Source organism: Anomaloglossus baeobatrachus, chromosome 8 (genome assembly GCF_048569485.1).
Source record: "Anomaloglossus baeobatrachus isolate aAnoBae1 chromosome 8, aAnoBae1.hap1, whole genome shotgun sequence".
NCBI lineage: Eukaryota > Metazoa > Chordata > Amphibia > Anura > Aromobatidae > Anomaloglossus > Anomaloglossus baeobatrachus.
This window is the reverse complement of record NC_134360.1, coordinates 202,843,780-202,868,478: the sequence shown is the minus strand read 5'-3', so window position 1 is coordinate 202,868,478 and position 24,699 is coordinate 202,843,780. Positions and strand designations below refer to the sequence as shown.

General features: G+C 43.0%; 1 protein-coding gene across 1 annotated transcript in view; it reads right to left on the bottom strand.

The window, feature by feature from the left end:
* CNN3 (calponin 3) overlaps window positions 1-24,699 on the bottom strand; it is a 39,448-nt gene that overhangs the window by 5,997 nt on the left and 8,752 nt on the right. The window contains exons 2-4 of the mRNA XM_075320079.1: window positions 2,702-2,823; window positions 2,260-2,326; window positions 2,023-2,160 (exon numbers count right to left, since the gene is read on the bottom strand). Coding sequence (XP_075176194.1) covers window positions 2,023-2,160; window positions 2,260-2,326; window positions 2,702-2,823 — 327 coding nt within the window. The remainder of the gene's footprint in view (window positions 1-2,022; window positions 2,161-2,259; window positions 2,327-2,701; window positions 2,824-24,699) is intronic.

The following is a 24,699-nucleotide window of genomic DNA, read 5'->3' as shown; positions in this document are numbered from 1 at the left end:
CCTTAAGTGAAGAAATCTGTATCCTGGGTTGTTCTTTAATTCACACTTGAACTTTTGGTGTAATAAGATTTTGGTGCATTTAGGCAGGACTGCGAGTAGGGTCTTTGGCGCTTCCCCCGACCCCTCCACCTGCCTCTGGGTGTCTGTATGTGCCGTCCTTACTGCAGGGGACACTTCTGCAGATTCTTCTTCTGCCAGTCCTTAGTAACATGGTTTAAATAATGGCGCATGTGCAGAGTCATTTCCCGGCAGTCTTCAGTACAATGGTGTCAGTGGTGGCGCATGCACAGAGTCATCTCCAGTCTTCAGGACCGTGATGGCGCATGCGCAGATTGAGACGAAATCTGAATCTATGCATATAGAGAGAGACACACCATAGAGAGGTGGAGGGGCCGGAGCCAAACTCATTACACCCAAAATTCAAATGTGGATTAAAGAACAACCAGAAAGCGGATTTTTTTTTCACTAAAGTTACCTACTGAATAGTTGAACGCCGATATACCTTTACTTTAACATACTAAATCATAATGTAAAACAAAACAGCACGAACAATCCCTTCATTATTTTTCTTAAAGCTATACGAATTTTACAGTAATTATTCTGTGATTTTGCCAAAAGCATAAAAGTTTCTGAGGCTGGAACATGCCACAACAATAACAGCTTTATGTAGTTGCCATTTAAGCAGTTCACTGGTTTATTTTTTTATGGTAAGTTGCCCTGTACTGAATGTACTGGGGGATTTCCACTAGATTTGTGAGTGGAAAATCCACAGCATAACTTCCCAACCAAATGTTGCATAAAAAAAGCCATAGCGTAAACCGAGAACACACGGATTTCAAGCTACCAGCTGCTTTTCTCATTCCGGGGACTGTATATCCCTGCACCTCATACCAGCAGAGTAATACAGATAAGTAATGCCGAGTCTTGGGTTGGAGATCTGGATTGTGCACCGTCTGCAGGACACACAAGGAAGTCATGAGCGTGACAGCAATAAATGGGGCTAAGGGGACCAAGCTGTGCGAGGCCTGTGTGCACACCGGGAGCAGGTCCAAGCAGGAAACCTTCCCATCCGTTATATAATAGTGACAAGATGAGCAAAACACTAGAAGACTAAAGCGACAGCCTCAGCTGATCACAGATTGCAAAATAGGTGTCCCCGCACATTATATAGAGGTCATCTGACACATCCAAGATGCTGCAGAATTTCTTTAATTCCAAAAGAGACACTTTGCAAGGGTCTGTATTATCCCTTGTGCATTCCATATTATATACTGTATTTTTCGTTTTATAGGACGCACCCACCCCAAATTTAGGAGGGGAAAATATAGTATAAAAAATAGTTTTTAATATTAAAATAGGATCAGTCTTACAATCCTAGTGTGTCTTATAATATCACCAGGGGGGAGCGGTGGCGGTGGTGGAGCGGCTCAGGAGGGCCATAGGAGGTAGGGTCGGCGTTGCTGCGGGCTCGGAGGATGGAGTGTCATGGCTCAAGAGGGTCAGTGGACGGAGGGTTGTCGATACTGCGGGCTCGGGAGTGTGGCGGCAGCAGGCGCCATTGATCTGCCAGCGGACTGTGGGTTCCATTGAAAATCGCCCGCAGTTGATGAAATTGACTTCAAGATAATAGGATGCAGCACATGTGCAAATAGGACTCTGCGGCCATTTCCTTGAAGTCCATTGCATCAACCACTGGCTATTCAATGGAGCCCGCAGCCAGAACAATGGCGCCAGCTGCACTGCCGACCCGCCATCCTGTGACCCTGCTAAGCCACTCCACTGCAGTGACATCCTCTCCTCCGAACCCTCAGTATCACCGACCCTGCCTCCAGTAACCCCACTCCACTACCCCCTCCTCCGGTAAGCCATATTTGGATTATAAGACGCACCCCCATTTTACCCCCAGTTTTGGGAGGGATAAAGTGCGTCTTATAAGCGGGAAAATACGCTATATATTTCATTAGCTCACGATTTTATCCCTTACAGCAGTCACTATGAGTCTATATACATTGCAGGACTTACCAGACCAGCGAGGGCTACCAGGGAGATCTGAACTTGGGTCATGTTTCCGTTCTCAAACAGATCATTGGCCTCAAAAATGTCGTGCGGCTTCATCCCATAATCCTGTATGGCTTTGATGAAGTTCCCGATATTCTCCAGCTGCAGAAAACCAGAAGATACCATAAGCTTCCACTATCAGATATACAATGCCATATAGTAATATGCGGATCGTCTGGAGACTGCTGGCTCCACGCTTACCTTGTGCCAGTTTATTTTGGCTTCATTAATTTTCTTCACTGCTCCTGGGTGCAGCTTATTAATGAGACTAGAGGAGGGAGAAAAGGGAATAAAATAAAAAATTTACAGAGGGGCCACACTGCGCACACACCTACATTACCGGGGTTGTCCAGTCCTATGAGGATATAGTGCAACGTTCATAATGAGGAGTTAACTTTCTAAAGACTGTTTCACTACTTTAACCCCCTCTAGTAGATCTCGGCTTGTTGTCAGTAACTGGAAACTGTTTATGTACCCCAAAATTGTACAACCCCCAAGACAGCACTTTGGGGACTGACTGCTTCTATTAGCGAGATAGTAAGGTTTCTCACCATTGTCAGTTCTGAAGGCCTTGGCCAACTGAAGCTTTTCTACCAAGCACCTGCTGATGACCACCACTGGTCCAGGCTCCTAGTGTACTTACTGGCACAGAATGACACCATCCCTCAGTCCGACCTGGAAATTTTCACCAATTCTCATACCAGTGACCTCTTCTATCCATAGCCGCAGCTCCTCTTCTACTTGGGGGTCATATTTCTGGGCAATCTGGAAAAAAAAACAAAAGCCTACATTTAGAAGTGATCATGGATGGTCCTCCAAACTATGTACCAAACACAATGCTGCTACTACAGGGGGTTTTAGACACATATGGTGACTGGCATATTGAGACCCCCTTTATTCTATACACTTCAGACAAGTGACATAGGTTTGGTCCCCGTAATGTTCCCCAATTGACAATTCCAAATACAGCTACACGAAAAATGCAGAACACGGACTGCAAAGAATGAGTCCGCAGACATTAGGTAGAGGTCATGAGTTATCCCTCCTGACTTCCCGATACGGCCGAGTGTTAATGTGTTTTCAATAGGGAGAGTGAAGTAAGGCAATGCCGACAAAATTTGGTGGCAACTTAACACCTTTGGGAACGAGAGGCCCCCAATACACACCAAACAGGCCCCACTAAAATTAGCGGGTTCAGATATTAAACTATATGAAGGCCACTAGTGCCGCTGCACTTCACAACTTTCAGCCAGTGTAATACAGGCCAAGAATATAAAAGAGGACATCGCACAGGTTTTAGGTAAAGGGAAAATATTTGTAATAAGTTCTAAAACCAAGCCCCAAATTTACACAGCATGGGCAATACAAGTAGCAGGAATGATCAGACCAACCGCACGACTGAGCTTGTACATTATGAATATTGCGAATTCAGCATTAATAAACCAATCTGCCCCATACATCGTTCACTGTCAGATGCCATTAATTATGCAGAACACTCAACACAACAGGTTAATGGCAGCTTGATGACTCTTTCCATGTGGCAATATAATATATATATATATATATATATATATATATATATATATATATATATATATATATATATATATATATATATATATATATATATATATATATATATATATATATATATATATATATATATATATATAATCACCAGTCTCAGACACACCGAGACCTGATCGTCCCAGTGCACACAGTATATAGAGGTTGGGGGAAGGGGGGGGGGGTGTTACCTATAGTTCACAATTTCAACCATACATGTTCACTTTATTATTTATAACCCACAATGCCATTTTAATAAGAAAATAATTCAGCTTTTTTTTTTTAAAATATACTGTTTTATTATCTGCTATTACTACCTTTTGAAGTTGGACGTTCCACAGTCCGCTTTCACTGTAAAGAACCCTTTCCCATGTAGATGTCAGAATCGCCTTTACTCCACATGTAATGAGCGTCTCCTGGTCATTTGGAAGGAATAAGTCATGTGCCAGTTCTTTGTATTGACTACATGAATTTATAAATATTACAGTGCTGGCCAAAAGTATTGGCACCCCTGCAATTCTGTCAGATAATACTAAGTTTCTTCTTGAAAATGATTGCAATCACAAATTCTTCGCTATTATCTTCATTTTTTTTGCTTGCAATGAAAAAAGAAAACAAAAAAAAAACAAAAAGAGAATGAAACAAAAATCAAATCATTGATCATTTCACACAAAACTCCAAAAATGGGCCAGACAAAAGTATTGGCACCCTTAGCCTAATACTTGGTTGCACAACCTTTAACCAAAATAGCTGAACAACCGCTTCCGGTAACCATCAATGAGTTTCTTACAATGCTCTGCAGGAATTTTAGACCATTCATCTTTGGCAAACTGCTCCAGGTCCCTGAGATTTGAAGGGGGCCTTCTCCAAACTGCCATTGTGAGATCTCTCCACAGGTGTTCTATGGGATTCAGGTCTGGACTCATTGCTGGCCACTTTAGTAGTCTCCAGTGCTTTCTCTCAAACCATTTTCTAGTGTTTTTTGAAGTGTGTTTTGGGTCATTGTCCTGCTGGAAGACCCATGACCTCTGAGGGAGACCCAGCTTTCTCACACTGGGCCCTACATTATGCTGCAAAATTTGTTGGTAGTCTTCAGACTTCATAATGCCATGCACATGGTCAAGCAGTCCAGTGCCAGAGGCAGCAAAGCAACCCCAAAACATCAGGGAACCTCCGCCATGTTTGACTCTAGGGACCGTGTTCTTTTCTTTGAATGCCTCTTTTTTCCTGTAAACTCTATGTTGATGCCTTTTCCCAAAAAGCTCTACTTTTGTCTCATCTGACCAGAGAACATTCTTCCAAAACGTTTTAGGCTCTCAGGTAACTTTTGGCAAACTCCAGCCTGGCTTTTTTTATATCTCGGGGTAAGAAGTGGGGTCTTCCTGGGTATCCTACCATACAGTCCCTTTTCATTCAGACGCCAACGGATAGTACGGGTTGACACTGTTGTACCCTCGGACTGCAGGGCAGCTTGAACTTGTTTGGATGTTAGTCGAGGTTCTTTATCCATCCGCACAATCTTGCGTTGAAATCTCTCGTCAATTTTTCTTTTCCTTCCACATCTAGGGAGGTTAGCCACAGTGCCATGAGCTTTAAACTTCTTGATGACACTGCGCACCGTAGACACTGAAACTTTCAGGTCTTTGTCGATGGACTTGTAGCCTTGAGATTGCTCAGGCTTCCTCACAATTTGGATTCTCAAGTCCTGAGACAGTTCTTTGGTCTTCTTTCTTTTCTCCATGCTCAATGTGGTACACACAAGGACACAGGGCAGAGGTTGAGTCAACTTTAATCCATGTCAACTGGCTGCAAGTGTGATTTAGTTATTGCCAACACCTGTTAGGTGCCACAGGTAAGTTACTGGTGCTGTTAATTACACAAATTAGAGAAGCATCACAGGATTTTTCAAACAGTGACAATACTTTTGTCCACCCCCTTTTTGTTTGGTGTGGAATTATATCCAATTTGGCTTTATGACAATTTTTGTTTGTTTTTTTTCGTTGAAGACAAATTAAATGAAGATAATACCAAAGAATTTGTGATTGTAATCATTTTCAAGAATAAACTGAGTATCATCTGACAGAATTGCAGAGGTGCCAATACTTTTGGCCAGCACTGTAGATGAGATCTCCTCTGAAGCATCCTTCTCTAAGCTTTTCTAATTTCTCACACGTCCCTTTGTTGCTGTCCAAGTATGGACCCCAATGCACAGACTGGCCTCAGACACCCCCCCCCCCCCCCTCGACCCGAACTTGACCGCCTCATATATGCCTGAGGTTGTGGAGAGACCTATGACCGGTTCATGAATCGTGGACAGATGTGTGAACCTTCCATCCCATGTAATTAGTTGCCGCTTTTGAACTTTCCAATATTTTCTTTAGATATTCAACATGTGGCCTTACAAGTGATTTATAGTTGGGGGGGGGGGGGGGGGGGGGAGTGTAATACATTGGGCTTTTGGCATTTTATACACCCTAAAGTCTTGTTTGCTTTTGCAGCTGCTGCCTGACATTGAGTGCTGCTGCTCAGGTTACTTCTAACCGGAATGGCCAAGTCCTTCTGTTCTGTAGTCCTGAATTTACTTCCATTTAATGTATACGCAGCTATAGGATTACTCCGTCCTAGGTGCATTACCCTACATTTATCAACATTAAATTTTATCATCCATGCAGGCATCTTATCCAGATCATACTATCTAGCACAGTTTTTACTATCCCAGCACGTTGTGTGCCATCAGTGAAGACTGACACGTTTCAAAGTCTGAAAGCTGTTCGTACAATCTTCTAAAAGCCACAAATCATTTTGCAGCATCATCAATGTAGTGTTCTGCTCCGCTCACAAAAAAGAGTAAAGCAAGTGGCAGGGCGTTTTTGTTTAAAGAGTCAATACTAACTAACCCCAACAGGTGGCACTATAATTCTTGTCCTCTATTACTCTCTGAAAAGGCCATTTGCATGTTTAAAATACCAAGAGCAGCATTGCATGCCCTACAAGTCTCCTTACACCAGCTTGGCATTCTCCACAAGGAGAAAAGTTCCCCCTCGACCTCTTATCATAGGTCGCCAACCCAGCCATATCAGATCTAACAATTATTCTGAGAAGGAAACACAGGGCACTGCTCAGCAACAGATAGATCCATTGAAACAGCCGTTCATATTGAAATGTAGTTGCAGCTTTTCATCCATTCAAATGATCAGGCAGGATCTTGCTACTGCATACCACCGCCATATCAGATCTTCTGCTTTGCACTGATGAGGGGCAAACACCTCAAAACATGTCTCTGTAAATGGAAAGTCTGGCTTGGATTTTTATGCCAAGTCATATGGCAAGGCTCATAAATTTTGACTTTTAGGATAGTTAATCCCAATAGGTGGCACTAGAGTTCTTGTCTTCTTGCTCTCTAAAAAGAGGCCATTTGCAAATGGAGGGCAAAATGCCAAAACAACCACCAAGTGTGTATTGTTGAGAGTCTGATACTCCCAAATACACAAGACCAAGCTTTAAGTAGACAAATCTCAGGAGAAGACTACACTTTACTTGGTAGACAAGCAAGACCATCCATAGACAAAGAAAATTAGGAAATAAAGGCCTCACATCTGTAAATGACACCTACAATGAATGTTCTTATGATGTTGTTCTCAGTGTAAGGATTCGTTAATAATATAAAATACTTCCCGTGACCTGGTCATTTACTAAGAAAGCGTTAATAAGCTATAAAAGGCTCACGCTGAGTCTTCAACACAATCAAGAACAAGGACATGGAAAAAATCGGTGGCCCATTGAAAAGACCATTTTCACTTTAACTTTTGTATGAAGGAACCAAAACGAAAAGTTTCACATGAGCTAAGTGAAGAAAAATCTGCTTCAAATTTCACCGCCAGCGCTGGCCACGCGCCAAACCTTATAAAATTTTCCTGCCCGGTTCTACGGCTGGGAAGTTCAGAAGCTCGCCATAAAAGGATGTGTCCCCATATGTAAGCAGCATCCACGTACAGAGCCCCTCTGCCCCGATCCCGCACAGGTCACAAGAATTACACATTTCATCTACGTCAATATTCCATGAGCTTTGCCAGCAGCTGCCTGAACCATTACCAAAAATCACAAGTGCTTTCTTCAATGCCTGTCAAGAAGATTTGGCTTCATGAAGCTAAAAAGTAAAAAGAACTTAAAGGGAATTTGTCATCAGAATGTCAACCTTCCCCCTACCTTCACACGACCAGTCTGTTCCTTTATTACTGAGAAATCAGTGTTTGAACTGATATGTAAATGAGGCTTGAAGAACTGTTTGTAGATCTGAAGCCTCCGTCACCCCAGCTCTATTCCCTGCCCAGCACGGCCTCCTCCTGCTCGACTTCACAGCCTCTATGTTGTGTGACCAGGCAAAGGAGCTGTCAAACAAGGAGGAGGTGGCAGGGCTGGGTGTGGAGTAGAGCTGGAGTGACAGAGGCTTGTACTTCTACAATTCGTTCTCAGCATCATTTCAATATTAATTCAAATGCGGATTTCTCAATAATTGAGGGATGTACTGTCCATGTAAAGGTGTTGCTGGACTTATTTTTGAAAGATCTATATGCTATATGTCAGGGCCGGCTCCAGGTTTTTGTGGGCCCTGGGCGAAAGTTTCAGTGGGTCCCACCCACACAGACATGCACAGATATATACACACACACAGGCATACGTATACATACATATTTAAAGGGAAATTCACAAAAACACAGACAAATCTATACACTGTCATATACACTGACATACATAGATACACATCATACATGCACACACAGACAGAGATATTTCTAATATTGGGAAGCCAGCAACAGCCTCATTCACCTCCCCGCTTGTCTCCATCCAGCTCCTCCTGGGCATGGGTTGATGCCACGCTGATTGGTGGCAGTCACTAACAGACATGGTCGCACATAGAGAACACTAACACTGCTATATATATATATATATATATATATATATATATATATATATATATATATATATATATATATATATATATATATATATATATATATATATATATATATATATATATATATATATATATATATATATATATATATATATATATATATATATATATATATATATATATATATATATATATATATACACACACACACACACACACACACACACACACACACACACATCACAAGAGAGGCTGGGGACATACACATTACTTGGGGGCATACATATTAAGAAAGGGATATACAGCAACGGGGCCCATACAGCTCTAGAGGGGGGCAGTGACTCTGGGGTGTGGGGACAAACAGTTCTGAGGTGGGGAGGTGGCATGCAGCTCTGGGAGTATACACAGCTCTGAGGAAGTATACAGCACTGGGGTGGAGGTGACATACAACTCTGGGGGTATAGCAGTATGCAGCCTCCATATATAGTGTTATGAAGCCCCCATAGTTCTCTATGCAGCCCCCATATGGCACTATGAAACCCCCATATAACATTAAGCAGCCCCATATAGCATTAGTCATCCTCATGTGGTATACAGCTGCCATATAGCACAATGCAGACCCACATAGCATTGTGCACCTTCATGTAGTATACAGCCGCCATATAGCACAGTGCAGACCCAGATAGCATTAGGCACCCTCATGTAGTATACAGCCAACATATAGCACAAAGCAGAGCCAGATAGCACTAGGCACCTGCATGTAGTATACAGCCGCCATATAGAACAGTGCAGACCCACATAGCATTTGGCACCTTCATGTAGTACACAGCACCTATATCATTTAATGCACCTCCATGGTCGTCTGGCCACCACAATTTCATTAAGACTCACTTCTCCTCGTTCCCCCCGCTGCTCCAGTCTCCTCGGCCGTCCACCGCTGTCGCTCTGACCTCTGCGCTCCGCTGCTGAGCTGTCAGAGCTTAGAGGCTCAGAATGCCGACAGTGTCAGACACAGTGGGGAGAATGATGACAGAGGGAGCGCGGTGCTCAGTCTCTCATCAGCGCTTTCAATTGTATCGGCAACTGCGATGCCAATACAATTGAAACTACAATCCTCGGTGACCGCGCGGGCACCGGGCCTTCCTACCACCGCGAGTGGGTTCCCCCGGCAGCCCAGGGCCCCCGGCATTTGACCGGGTTTGCCGGGTGCTAATGTGACGCTCTGGACAAGCTAGGGGTCACAGGTAATGACATCACCACACCCTACACCCCGGTTAGGCACAGCAAAGCTAAACCAGAAATCCTTGTTGCCTTCCCCAGGGGCTGATGTCCACACCAGGGGGTGGAGCCAGGCGGTTGGTCTCCACCCACCAAGGAGTACACAGTCCTGGAGGAGGGAAAACACAGGCAGTTAGAGGGAGAGTTTAGCTCAGGCAGAGCTTGAGTGCAGAGGAGTTAGTTGAAGTTGAGTTTGAGAGGTGGAAGTGAAAGGAGGAAAGTGACAGCTTAAGAGCCTGAGAACGTCCGGGTGTGTGCCCCGGACGGAGACAGCAAGGTTAGCAGACGGCGGTGACCGTCTGCAGGAGTGGCCTATCGGAGGTGCCATGAGGACCGTGGACGGGTGGTGACCCGCGCGGTACCGGACCGGTACACAAGGAGAAGCCAGCACCATTGGCAGGGGCCTTTCGGATCCCGGCAAGGCTAGGAGTCGCCGTAAATTTGCCAAATCCGTCAGTGAAGGGGACCTCCGGGTTTCCAAACAACTAAGTCCCGATTGAAGGCAACAGTCCAACCGTATGAGAGAGACACCGCCAAGGCACCAGTCTCTCACGGCCAGCGCCTACGGGCAAAGAGGGGCTCCTCCGGCCCATATCAAAGTCAGGGAGCGGGTTACCGGTGGGAACCCATCGCTACCAACATTACACAAGGTGCAGGGAAAGAGACAGTCACCGTTAACTACCGGGGAAAAGCAACAGCAGCCGTCCGTGGGAACTGTCTTTCCAGCCGTGTGTTTTAGAGAGAACTGTGTCACCGTCTCAGGCTGAGTGAGTACCACTGTGCCGTGAGGCACAGCGCTGCCCCCCCCCCCCCCCCGCGACCCTGCACCTCACCAGGCCCCACACCTGGCCTGCCATCCCTCATCCTCCACCCCATCACTGGGCCCCGGGACAACCAACCCCTACCCACGGAGGGGAGAACTAACAACTCTGCTGCTCCCTGTCACCGCTCCCGGGATCCCCATACAGAGCAGCGGTGGGGTTACCAAAAATCACCACAACCGTGGGTGGCATCATGGACAATAAATCCCCAAAACCAAACACCTTTTCACTCACGGGCGAGGAGCGCCGCTCGAGTCCACGGGATCAGGCCCATCGCTCGAGCCACCGAGCAGCAGCTGCCGCAGCAGCAGCAGCAGCCGGACCCGAGCAGTGGGAGAGCGCGGCGTCCCCTGCTCCGCCCGAGACACTGACGCCGGGCCTGCTATGTACATATTTTTTAGAATTAAATCCTGTTGACAAATTCCCTTTATGGGTCCCAATCAAACATCTGAATAAAACATGTAAATGGAAAAATGTTACTGGGGTCATCAGTGTTTTGGATCATCCGTGTGTTCGTTTTTACCATCAGTGTTATCAGTATTTTCCCAGCATGGATGAAAAAAGAATGCAAAAGTATAGGCGAAGCTTTGTAATTTCAATGTTAAACACGTACAAGCAGACAGATGCCATCCATAACTTGTACATCTTTTCCACTGAACCATAGACTTGTATTTGCTGTTCTCATTCGTGCTGCTTTAAAAGAAAACAGACATGTGAGCAACACCATTAGGTTATAATGGGTACATGTGATATCCGTGAAAAACAAACATGCCACACATACCGGAAACATGGACATGTGAAGGAGGCTTAAAGGAGTTGTCCACTACTAGGACAACCCCTTCTGATTCCCCTTTTCCCCCAGATAAAATAAAAAAGCCTATATTTCCTCTACGGCAGGCTTCCAGTGGTGTCTGTGCTTGCAGTGCATGTGGGGTTGTGACGTCATGAGAGCACAGAGTCCAATAAGTGCCAGCTTCTTTCTTCCCGCCTTCGGACTAAACAGGTTAATCAACAGGAAGTTGAGCGCTGCAGCTGAGCTCACTTCCTCTTGATTGCTGCTTGGTCCGAAGGTGGGAAGAAGGAAGCTGGTGCGGATTGGACACGCGTGATGTCACATGAGCCTTGGAACGGTGAGCCTGGACATCACTGGAAAGGCACTGGTATGGGAGAGGAGTAAAGGCATTATTGTTTTACCTTGGGGAAACATCTGGAATCAGAAGGGCTTGTCCTAGTAGTGGACAACCCCTTGTGCTTGTCCTAGTAGTGGACAACCCCTTCAATAGATCTCACTTTGAAGACCAGAAAATACCTCATAAGTCACAAAGGCAAATGCTTTATTTATGTGCTGCTTCTTAAAGGGAAAGTCCATAAGGAAGGGGAAAAAAAACTAAACACATTTCGAAGGAAATTCTCACTCAATACTTGATCTACATTCTTTCAAATGTTTTCTGTCACTGAGTTACAGAATACAATGAAGACATCTGTAGATTATTATTGGGTTTTATCCACTGCTAAAAGGGGCAGGTCTTATATTACCACATTAGGGAATTTCATGTAAGCGGGAATATTATAAAATGAGTAGTGATCCAGAATGTCCAGTAGCATCCAGTCTTTTCTCATCCATTTACACCTTGTCCAACCAAGAAAAACCAAACCAAGAAAATGATTACAACGCTGATTTGAGATCATGGCTTGGGGGATTTTCCGAGGCAATGGCTGATCTTGTGAATGTACGACAATCTCCTCTGGGCAGTGACATCAGCTCCGGTTTTGCATAGATAGACTTTGTATTCCACAGAATTTGATCATTGTTGAAACATTAACTTTCTTTTTATGAACCTGGCGCTGGAGTGTATGCTTCACAATGGGGATTTACAAGCCAAGATCCAACAGTGACTAAAGCGGACAACACTGCACCATAGGTTTGGTGCTGAACAGTGGTGTAACTTTAAGCCCATGGGCCCCACATGTTTACAATTCAACTATCATGGGTCTTTGATAGCAGTGGTCTTCTCACATGGGCTACAGAGACCTATCGGGACACCAAGTGTCCATGGGACTTCAACACATGCACCCGCAATAGTTACACCCACGGTACTGGACTAGTGCTCCTAAGAAACCAAGATTATTGGTATTTTTTCTACTTATTTTTAAGACAGAATAGCTAAAAACTTTTCCAAGGATACTCCAGATGTATAAAACATCCAGAAAAAAAAAAAAAAATTAGAGAGAATTTGCACAACATGGAGTAACACAAACCAAAGAAGTGATGCGCACCACAAGAAACGCGTTGCGACATGTCTGATGGGTCACGAATACCAAGCTGAAGCGAGTACTGGTATGTCTGGGCTGTCACCGACCCACAGAAACAAGACGCAAAGTTGAACTGGTGGTCACATTCTTCAATACAGAAGAAGTCCATGCTCGTACCCTTTACGGTTAAAATCGTGATTGCTCCTGGATTATAATCGTGTTGGAGAGCCAGGTGACAAACTGGGCCAGTTTTATAAAGTAAGTAAATTATAAAGTGACTAATTAGGTAGGATACAGAGTTCGAATCCTGAAAACCTTGCTAAAAATGAGACATCACCGACTTCAGCCACAAATCATAATACCATCGATTCAAGCCGCAAACCAACTCCTCCGGCCTTCACTGCTCCTTCTCTTCTGTATAAGGAGACATTACCGCCCTATCCTCTTGCAGCCAACGCGGTGTACCAAGCCAGAAACAAATGTGTTCCTGAGGTTTGGGGAATCTGGAATTTATGGTTCCCCACCCAAACAAATGATATTCTCAAATATCTCCCTCAGCATTCCCGCCATATGTCCGTCTTATGTTAGGATCTCAAATATACATTTCATGCCGGAAAGTAAAACCACAAACAAATGTAACGTTACTCGTTTCTAATAACTTGCCCAACCTCTGTCTGGAGCATTCGTCTGCTGATTTCACACAGTATATGGTACATTCTGGTAACATTTTACTCTCCCCCTTCATAAGTTACATCTAAAAATTCTGTAAACTTCAATCCTCAAGAGTTCTCTAAGGCTATATGCCCGCTTAGCAGATGTGTGCAGATTTTCTGAACACAAAACTGCATGTTTTGGCAGGAAAAACAGCAGAAAAAACATTTTTTTTAAATCCTTTTTGCATTTCTTTTTTCATGTGTTTTTCATGTTTTTGAGACCCGACTCTCACTGTCCAGAGCGGTGCCTGCGCTGCTCCCCGGCAGTTTAACCCCCTTTAATAGGGAGACAAATCACTTACCTCTCCCTGGCGATCGGATCCCTGTAGTTTGATTAAAAGGGACCAGATAGCTGCCATGGCAACCCTGGGTCTCACCATGACGACCCCGGGTTACTGAGCTATGGATCATCTCTCACACCATGCCGGTTGCATGGTTTTGAGGTGAAGTGTCAGTGCTGCGAGTGCAGCACTGACAGATCTAATCCACTGCTGTGGATTATATCAGATGCAGGAAAAAAAAAGAAAAAAAAAAAAAAAAGCGGAGAAAGAATTGAAATGCTGCAGATTTTTTCAGCACCAAAATCTGCAAGGAAGAAATCTGCAACATGTGCACAGCAATTCAGGATTCTCAGACTTCCTGGGATGCGATTTTCCTTGCAGTATTTATTAAAATTCGCAAAAAAAATAAAAATGAAACCATGCCGCAAAAAGCACAGCATAGGCCTTATCCCCTCGTCAGCGAGTGATTTTCCACTGATGGGGGGAATATTAAAATAAAGAAACATATACATACACATATATATATAATTATACTCTGTGTGTGTGTGTGTGTGTGTGTGTGTGTGTGTATGTATATGTATATGTATATGTATATGTATATGTATATGTATATGTGTATGTATATGTGTATGTATATGTGTATGTATATGTGTATGTATGTGTGTATATATGTGTGTATATATGTGTGTATATATGTATGTATATATGTATGTATATATGTATGTATATATGTATGTATATATGTATGTATATGTATATATATATATATATATATATATATATATATATATATATATATATATATATATATATATATATATATATATATATATATATATATATATATATATATATATATATATATATATATATATATATATATATATATATATATATATATATACACATATACATACATATACGTATATGTTTCTTTATTTTAATATTCCCCCCATATATATATTATATTATATATGTGTGTAGTATATGTATGTGTACATATATGTATGTAAACATATTCACACAACACACATCCTGTATACATGCATACATCTCCCAACAGTCCATGTAAGACTGACAGCACATGGATGACATCCGAAAGCGGCCCAATTTTTATTTTTTCATGCTCCCATAGACTTATTGCAGAGTTTGATCAGACTCTCGACTCAATATCAGACACGTCTCTGCAATTATCCATGGGCTACTTAGTCCACAGATAATAAAGGCCATGTGAACGGCATCACACACCATCATAGGTGGAAGTGCTATCCAAGAAGATATCCGTCATTAGGACGTCTTTGAGCTCTCAGAGAGGGGAATGGGGGAATATATATTACAAAAATATATAAGATAGAATATCGTGCATTTTTGTATTTCCTGATGTTATAGAGCAGAGGACATTGATAGCCATTTTTGTCCAGTGATTGTATGCGGAGCATGCATTGATAGCTGTCAATCACTGAGCAGGACCACCCACATTCAGTCACCAGGGATTTCAATGAATCTTTGCCAATAACCCATATATCATTCTGCTCAGCTTCTCTATAACATGCTGTTCAGACTGAACTACATGTACAATGTGAGGTTCCCTTTAAAAAGGAGTCTGCCATATCCGTAGACAGGAGCACCTCTTGTTGGTGCTACCTGCGTCTAGCTAGAGAACAGGCCCCATCCTGCACAAAAGGCTCTCTGCTTATTTATACAAGATTTATGAAAAGTAATTATCAATCTTTCTTGGCAATATTAGGCATTCCACATATTTATAGACAGTGGTATGTCACCGAGTCCAGTGATGAGACAGGCATCCATCAGACATTTATGGGTTAAATGTTTCCGATGGGAATAGCCCTTTAAAAAGGGAATCTATCACCAGGTTTTTGCTTCCCCATCTGAGAGCAGCATAATTAGAGATAGAGACCCTGATTCCAGCAGTGTGTCACTTACTGAGAGGTTTGCTGTCTTTGATACAATCACCGTTTTCTCTGCTTCAGATCTAGGAGTTATACAGAGCTCATGAATATGCTGGACTACCTGCAGCACGCCAAGTAGTCCTGTAATGATAACCTACTGCTGATTAATCAGTGATGTTATCTAAACTACACTAAGCAGCCCAGTAAGTGATACATCTCTGGAATCAGGATCTCTGCCCTTACGTTATGCTGCTCTCAAATTAGATGGCAAAAACCTGGTGACAAATTCCCTTTAATAATCCTGTGAAAAGGAACCATAAACACGAGAATAAATCTGGATAACTAGAAATGAAAACTTTCAAGATGGAGAGAGTAGCAGGAAAGTTGTAAGTCTTGCTATGGGAAATATCCGGGCACCTAGTCGTATGAGAACAATATGACTTCTAGTCATGAGGAGAACAAATACTAAATGAAAGCATCTGCCCCATTTCGGCTGAGCCTGCCAGGCGGTGCAGCACATCACAGGCTGCAATCTGATCCGCTCTCCATGTACAGGGGAGGGCTCGCTCTTTGTGCCGCTTCACGTACAATCTTCTTAATTCAGTTCACAGCCAATTATACCGCTATAAATCTCCTTAATACAAAAGATAAGTCCAAAACGTTTAGCTAAATGTCCCGAAATCTCTCTGCTTAACAGGCGCTGCCATGAGAAAGAGGCCGGGCCTGGGATTAGGCCTCGCACAATAACACTACACGTAGCAGCTGCGGAGAAGGTTCTGGGAGAGAGAACACTAGGACCCAGACTGCTTCATCCCAAGGGGCAACAATGGGGGGGGCACAGATTTTACCCAGGCAGGGTAATTGATTACCCATTATATGATTTCTTTTATTTTTAGCCTTTAATGGCGTGTGTTGTAGCCACCAGTGAGGGCTAGATGTTATTTACAGAGCCAGTACCAGGTTATAGTCAATGTAATCCAGTGCAATATATAATGTATGTGGTAACTAGACCACAAGGGCGGCCATTTTTTCAATGCAATGACGTGGATTTAGCAACAACAATCTTTCTTGCCCTTAGCAACCAATCACAGCGAAACTTTCAATTTACCAAAGCAGTTTATAAAACGAAAGCAAAGCTCTCATTGGTTGCTATGCGCAACAGTGTTGATAAATGATACTAAAATGGCTGACTTACAGCTCGTTGGGTAATATAATGGAGGGCGACCGCAGGAAACTCCTTGTTGAGATCAGTGGGGACAATACTAGAATGACTACTCTGACCAGATATTGGATATAACATACAGCGGGTAAAATAAATATTGAACACGTCATCAATTTTCTAAGAAAATGTATTTCTAGGTGCTATTAATTAACATGAATTTCTTACCAGATGCCAGTACTGAGCCGGATGAAGACTTGAGTAGGCTCGAAAGCTTGCTATTTATTACCATCTTTTCAGTTAGCCATTAAAAACGTACCACTGAGGACTCAGTTCTTTTAAACAATTTTTTCAGATGCCAGTAACAACCCATCCAATCCACACAGGCAAAGAAATCAAACCATAGATATCCATAAATTTAGTGGTGTGTAATGGGGAAAAGTATTGAACACAGTTATTGAAGATTAATACTTCGTACAAAAGCCTTTGTAGTGACAGCTTCAAGACATCTCCTGTATGGAAAGACTAGTTGCATGCATTGCTCAGGTGGGATTGTGGGCCAATCTTCCACACAAACACTGAATCCTGAGAGTCCCATGTGCTCCTATGAAGTCTGAGCTTGATCCATAATTTGCCTATTAGTTTCAGGTCAGGTGATCGGCTCGGCGATTCTAGTAGCTTTATTTTTTCTGAAACCAATTGAGAGTCTCCTTGTCTATGTGTTTTGGGATCATTGTCTTGCTGAAATGTCCACCCTCATTTTATCTTAAAGGGAACCTGTCAGCAGAAATTTCCCCTAAAACCTAACAGATTCCCCCTCTGCAGCTCCTGGGCTGCATTCTAGAAAGGTCCCTGTTATTATTGTGCCCCCTTTCTGACCAAAAAAAAGAGTTTATAAAGAGGTACCTTTTTGGCTTCGGATTCTATAAATCTGACACGGGGGCGGGCAGCCTGATGGCCGTTATTCTGCCCCCTGGTCCTGTATGCCGCCCCCATCGCTGATTTCCATACTTTTGGACGCCGCCCACTGCTCCAGCCATCCCCGCGCATGCCCAGTGCCAGTCTCACGGGACTGAGCACTGTGACTGCTGGTGACGTGTGCGCAGGCAAGTGATTATGGGCGGGACTGTGACTGTTATCAGCAAGTACCCGCCCATAATCTCGTGAGCGCGCAAACCTCTCCAGCGTCACACTGTGCTCAGTGTAGATGCTAGACTGTATGGGCTGCTTCCAGGGATGACGTCCCTTTGTCACGTGATAGTATTTTGAACACGCCCCTATCACGTGACAAAGGGACGTCATCCCTGGAAGCAGCCCATACAGTCTAGCATCTACACTGAGCACAGTGTGACCCTGGAGAGGTTTGCGCGCTCACGAGATTATGGGCGGGTACTTGCTGATAACAGTCACAGTCCCGCCCATAATCACTTGCCTGCGCACACGTCACCAGCAGTCACAGTGCTCAGTCCCGTGAGACTGGCACTGGGCATGCGCGGGGATGGCTGGAGCAGTGGGCGGCGTCCAAAAGTATGGAAATCAGCGATGGGGGCGGCATACAGGACCAGGGGGCAGAATAACGGCCATCAGGCTGCCCGCCCCCGTGTCAGATTTATAGAATCCGAAGCCAAAAAGGTACCTCTTTATAAACTCTTTTTTTTGGTCAGAAAGGGGGCACAATAATAACAGGGACCTTTCTAGAATGCAGCCCACGAGCTGCAGAGGGGGAATCTGTTAGGTTTTAGGGGAAATTTCTGCTGACAGGTTCCCTTTAATCATCCTGGTAGATAGCAACAGGTTTTTATCAAGAATGTGTCAGTACATTTAGACATTCATTCTTTCTTTAATTATAAGACGTTTGCCAGGGCCGTATGCGGAACAACAGCCCCATAGCATGATGTTCCCAACTCCAAACTTCACTGTTGGTATGGTGTTTAGGGGGTGATAATGTAGTCTTTTGGATTCCAAATAATAAAATAGTGGTCTCGTCTGACCAGACTATAGTCTCCTAGTATTTCACAGGCTTATCTAAAGGTTATGGAGCAAACCTTAAAATGTATTTGAACATGACTTTTGCTCAGCAATGGAGTCTTGCGTGGTGAGCGTGCTACAGGCCATGGACGTTGAGTGCATTACATATTGTTTTCTTTCATTCCAGGTCTTTCTGTAGCTCTCCACAGGTTGTTGTTGGACAACTGATAATTCCCTTCAACTCCTCTGAAATCTTGCGGGCAGCACCTGGCCATGGCCGGTTACTGGTGAAATTATGTTCTTTCCACTTCCGGATTATGGCCCTAGCAGTGCTCACTGCGACCTTGAGCAGTTTAGAATTTCCTCTGTAACGAATGCCATCCATATGTTCTGCAACAATAAGGTTGCAAAAGGTCTTGAGGCAGCTCACTGGTTTTACCCATAATAAGATGTTTTTTGTGTGGCACCTTGGTAAATGAGATACTTTTTATAGGACATCAGTTGAACCAGCTGATATTTTTCACCAAGTGTCAGTATTGCTTTCTAATTACTGATGGATTTCAGCTGAATATTATTTCACAACTTAATGTACGAACATCTATGGTTTGATTTGCCTGTGTGGATTGGATGGGTTGTTACCAACATCTGGTGAAAAAAATCATGTTATTAGCACCTTTAGGAATATATTTACTTAGAAAATTGGTGACGTATTTCATACGCATTTCACCCACTATAAATGTCACTTCGGCATCCGATTTAACACCCTGGAAATAACTCACTTACAGGGGTCCCCAAGTTGCCCATACAGGAGAGATTGGATATTTTTCCTGAATCCTCATCACACGAGCACTGAGCTGTGCATTCATGCACTTTCAACAAAGGGGAGAAAGCTGTTGACAGACCCTCCTGCCAGCGACTTTCCTTCCCTGGGAACAAAAGGATCAGGTGGGGAAATTCTGACTGCCCCATCCTTCTCAGAGGATGTCGGGAAGGAGCTGGGAGACCCCAATACACATCGCTGGTCACACCTTAATGTATTAAGCAGACTTCCAGCTTATGTGTCTGTCATTTAGGCTCACCAGTTACCAACAAAGAATAAAGAAATACTAACATACATACATATATATACATATATATATACATACATACATACATACATATATATATATATATATATATATACACACATATATACATACACACATACATATACATACATACGCACACACACATATAAGGTTAGTATTTCTTTATTCTTTGTAGGTATAATATATATAATTGCAGTGACTCATCAATAAATTTCATGTCAAAATAGCACTGTTTCTGGAGTTACAAGAACTACGTGGGTGGTTATGTTCTGGAAATGCAAATATACAACATGGAAAAGCGCAGGTTATCTATTTTTGGTCAATTATTAACATTAAAGTAAAAAAAAAATTAAAATAATTTCATTTATAATGTATAAATACACATGTGGTAAGTATGAAAGACTGACATGACTTATAACTTCCATAGACAATACTAAGGACCAAGGCACACTCATAATGGGTGGAAGAAAGGTGATTGTCAGCTAAATAGGAAAGACTTCTTTACAGTTAGAGCAGGGTAAAGGGTAGAGTAAAGGACTGGCACATTACTTATTCCTTCCTAAGGCAATACTAAGGACCAGTGGGCATACACTGCGAGTGGAAGAAAGGCAATTCCGGCAGTTAAATAGGAAAGGCTTCTTTACAGTTAGAGCAGTCAGACTGTAGAATGCCCTACCCCAAGAGGTAGTAATGGCAGATACTTTCCAAATGAGATTTCAATTTTATCAACCATAATAGGTGGTAATAAAGGGGTATATTTGCCACCAGCTATTAAGGTGAACCTCCAGAACACAGGTTGTACAAACATAAAACAGGATGATCAGGTCATCTCCCTTTACTGCAAGTCAGATTTTCCACTAGAGCAGCCAATGGAAAGCTAAAGTTATGGGATCAGCCGGAACACAGCTGTGTGATGTATGAAGTTTAGATCACCCACCTTATTTATGACAAGCAGACAACTTTTCTGAAGTTAATTGACAAATGACCCAAGTGGAAAAACAATTACCTCCATCCTCCAGACACCCCCATTATATATTAATAAAGAGGCAGGTATAAAAAAGCATTGTCATCATTTTCCAAAGGAACAGGGAAGATTTCCTCGCCTGTCTCATGAACGTTCATTGGATAAAATGAACCCTGGAGTAACAGGATTTTCGTTTCTGAGATGTTTAGAAAACATAATGTGGCACAAAGATCAGAACCAGAAATTCCAGTTCATATAGCACGAGGCTCGGCCATGTCACCTAGAAGAACGCAATGGGAAGCCTGTGGGAAAAGTTACTGCAAAGGCACCTGCCATATACGAGTACAGAAATAAACCTGCACTAAGAGTCAAAAATAGGTCCACAAATCAGAAGATTAAATGGTGAGGTCCACATGGAACAGATCTGTGCAAATTTCATTATGGAAATACTTCAAAGGGTGAAATTTTGAAGTAAGAGGCGGCAGAATCTGTGATAATCCACAGCACAGTCTGAAATGTGCCAGGTAAAGTGAATGTGTCATCAGAATATTACTGTTTATGGGGAACCTGTCACCAGATTTGGGGCCTATAAGCTGCGGGCACCACCAGTGGGCTCTTATATACAGCGTTCTAACATGCTGTATATAAGACCCAGGCCGCTGTGTAGAAGGTAAAAATCACTTTAGAATACTCACCTAAACGGTCGCTGCAGTGGAGTTGGGTCATATGGGTGTCTTCGTTCTCCGGTGCCGGCGCCTTACTTTCGGCCATCTTTGTCGTCCTTCTGAAGCCTGGGTGCATGACGCATCCTATGTCATCCACACTTAATGGCATTGAGGTCCTGCACAGGCGCATTTTGATCTGCCCTGAGCAGGGCAGATCAAAGTATTGTAGTGCGCCTGCGCCGGATCGGCGATTGTGTATGACGTAGACGCATCATGCACACAGGCTTCAGAAGGAGGATGACAAAGATGGCTGAAAGAGGAGGCGCCGGCACAGACAACGGAGACGCCCATATGGCCCAACTCCACTGCAGCAACCGTTTAGGTGAGTATTATAAAGTGATTTTTTTACATTCTACACAGCGGCCTGGGCTCTTATATATAACATTCTAACATGCTGTATATAAGAGCCCACTGGTGGTGGCCACAGCTTATAGGCCCCAAATCTGCTGACAGGTCCCCTTTAAAATCAGACTTCTGTGCTATATGGATTTTAATAAAATATTGTTTTTTTTTCTCCATATCACACCACCTGAATAAAACATTCGTAATCTTTCAATTTTCATATTGACCTCTATGGCTATTTGAGGCTCCTACTGACTGCCCTTTCAGGAAGGGTTTACAGTAGGCACATCATCATCAGAGGCAGGTTTATAACGTGAACAGATGAAAACACGTGATCCACTAATCACAATAGGTGATGTCACAGCTGACCTGCTCTCCCTCTTTTCACAATGACCTTTGCACACGCTCATTAGACACATCGGCAAAAAAAGATGGGGCTGGAGTTATTTTATTGCTGCCAATTTAAATATATTTTTAAAAAAAGGTACTATTAACATTAATTTCTTACCAAATACCAGTAACAACCCATCCAATCTACACAGTCGAATAAATTAAGCCATAGATGTCCATAAATTTAGGGATATGTAATAGTGAGAAATGACAGGGAAAAAAGTATTGAAAACAGTTATTGAAGTTTCTCAAGAAACGGGAAGTTCGAGCCTAAAATATCTCCAATGTCAAAACTGCAAGATCTCATGTTTACTTATACAAATTGTGATATAAAAAAATAAAAAAAAAAACAAAAAAAAACATTGAAAATTGTGGGTTTTTTTTAAAATATTTTAACACAAAACGCGATTTAAACAATACATCATTTTATGATGACACATTCCCTTTTATTTCCGCTGGAAAAATTTCTCCAGTGTATAGATAAGATTTCTAAAATTGTCATTCACAATGCTGGGCCTGTTACACACAGTATTTTCCACACGCAGCGTATCTGATCCACATGAACATACTCTTACAGTTCAGATATCCAGCTGTGAAAATACAACTCCCACCATGACTTGTGGTGTCGATGCATCTAAAGTATTCCAGGATGAGGAGCACTGGTCTTCTTTCACTTTAAAGGCTATGGACACCACTTATGGAGATTTTTTTTCTTTTTTTACATAGTGCAATGTTATTAACAAGAGGTAACCTAGGTTTCAAACTGCATGCTTATTCTTTTACAGACTCCTGGGATATGCAAGTTGTAGCCAGAATCAGATTTGATATTTTTCTCTTGGAGTGTCTCTCGCAGTAATACAGGCTGGATGTGACAATATGAGCATCTCTCCCAGTAATACGGGCTGGATGTGACGATCTGAGTGTCTCTCCCAGTAATAAAGGGCTGGATGTGGGGTCTGTGTGTCTCTCCCAGTAATATAGGCTGGATGTGACGATCCGAGAGTCTGTCCCATTAATATGGGCTGGATGTGGGGTCTGTGTGTCTCTCCCAGTAATAAGGGCTGGATGTGATGATCCGAGAGTCTCTCCCATTAATATGGGCTGGATGTGGGGTCTGTGTGTCTCTCCCAGTAATAAGGGCTGGATGTGATGATCCAAGAGTCTTTCCCAGTAATAAGGGCTGGATGTGGGGGTCTGTGTGTCTCTCCCAGTAATACGGGCTGGATGTGACGATCTGAGAGTCTCTCCTAGTAATATAAGCTGGATGTGAGGTCTGTGTGTCTCTCCCAGTAATACGGGCTGGATGTGACGATCTGAGTGTCTCTACTAGAAATATAGGCGGGATGTGATCATTGTCTGTATCCAGGGTGCCAGTCTCATTTGCTTTCAGCCATCAGCTCCTCAGCTCCAGGACTATAGTTTGCTCCTTGTCTATAGCCCATTTTCAGTGCCCCCTGAGATACTCTTTCCCTTCCATTGCATTTATGTGTAGAATCCCCTCCTGCTATCACTAACACTAAAAGAAGAGGAGAAAAGGGAGGAAACGGGAGAAGGAGCTCTGAGGGATTTGTTAAACACACAAAGAACACAGCTAGTTACAGTTACAGAGACTGCAGCAGCAAAAATACTTGAATTTAACAAAACTTGGCTTATTTTTGCATATGAAAAATAAAAGTAATTCTGTCCAAAGCTGCACAATACATAGGCTTTAATGGCATTTATCAGATAGGGCTGGGCTTTAGTGTCCTTCAGTGGGATAACTGAAAATGTCATCGCTACCATGTCATAGATCCCCTGTTTTGAGAAAATTAGAAAACACCGATCTGTATCAGCTTTTGGTCTAGGGGAGCTTAAAATATATACCAGAGATCACATTCCATACAATCTGGACAGAAGAGGCTCCCGTATGTTACACAGATCTATAGGGAGCAGGGTCTGGACAGCCGGTTGCCACCAGTGATGCTGGACTTGCCTCCTGGAATTTTTCCGGCACAGCTGAAGGTTTTGACTTATTTTTTTCCATTGCTGAACCGGTTCCTTTGCCTTCATTATTGGACATGCGATCTAACTTTAAATGGAAAGTTCATTGTCTTCTCAACCACCCCAGGGAATACACGTTTCTAAGCAAACCAACTGTGGTCTCACCAGAAACGGACAGATGGAGAGAATGCAAAAACTATTTAGGTATGGATTTGCCCTAAAGCTGCAGCGGTGCCTTTGGTGAACCCCACAAATCAGTTTACGGGTGCTGGTACCCCAGAGAGGTCT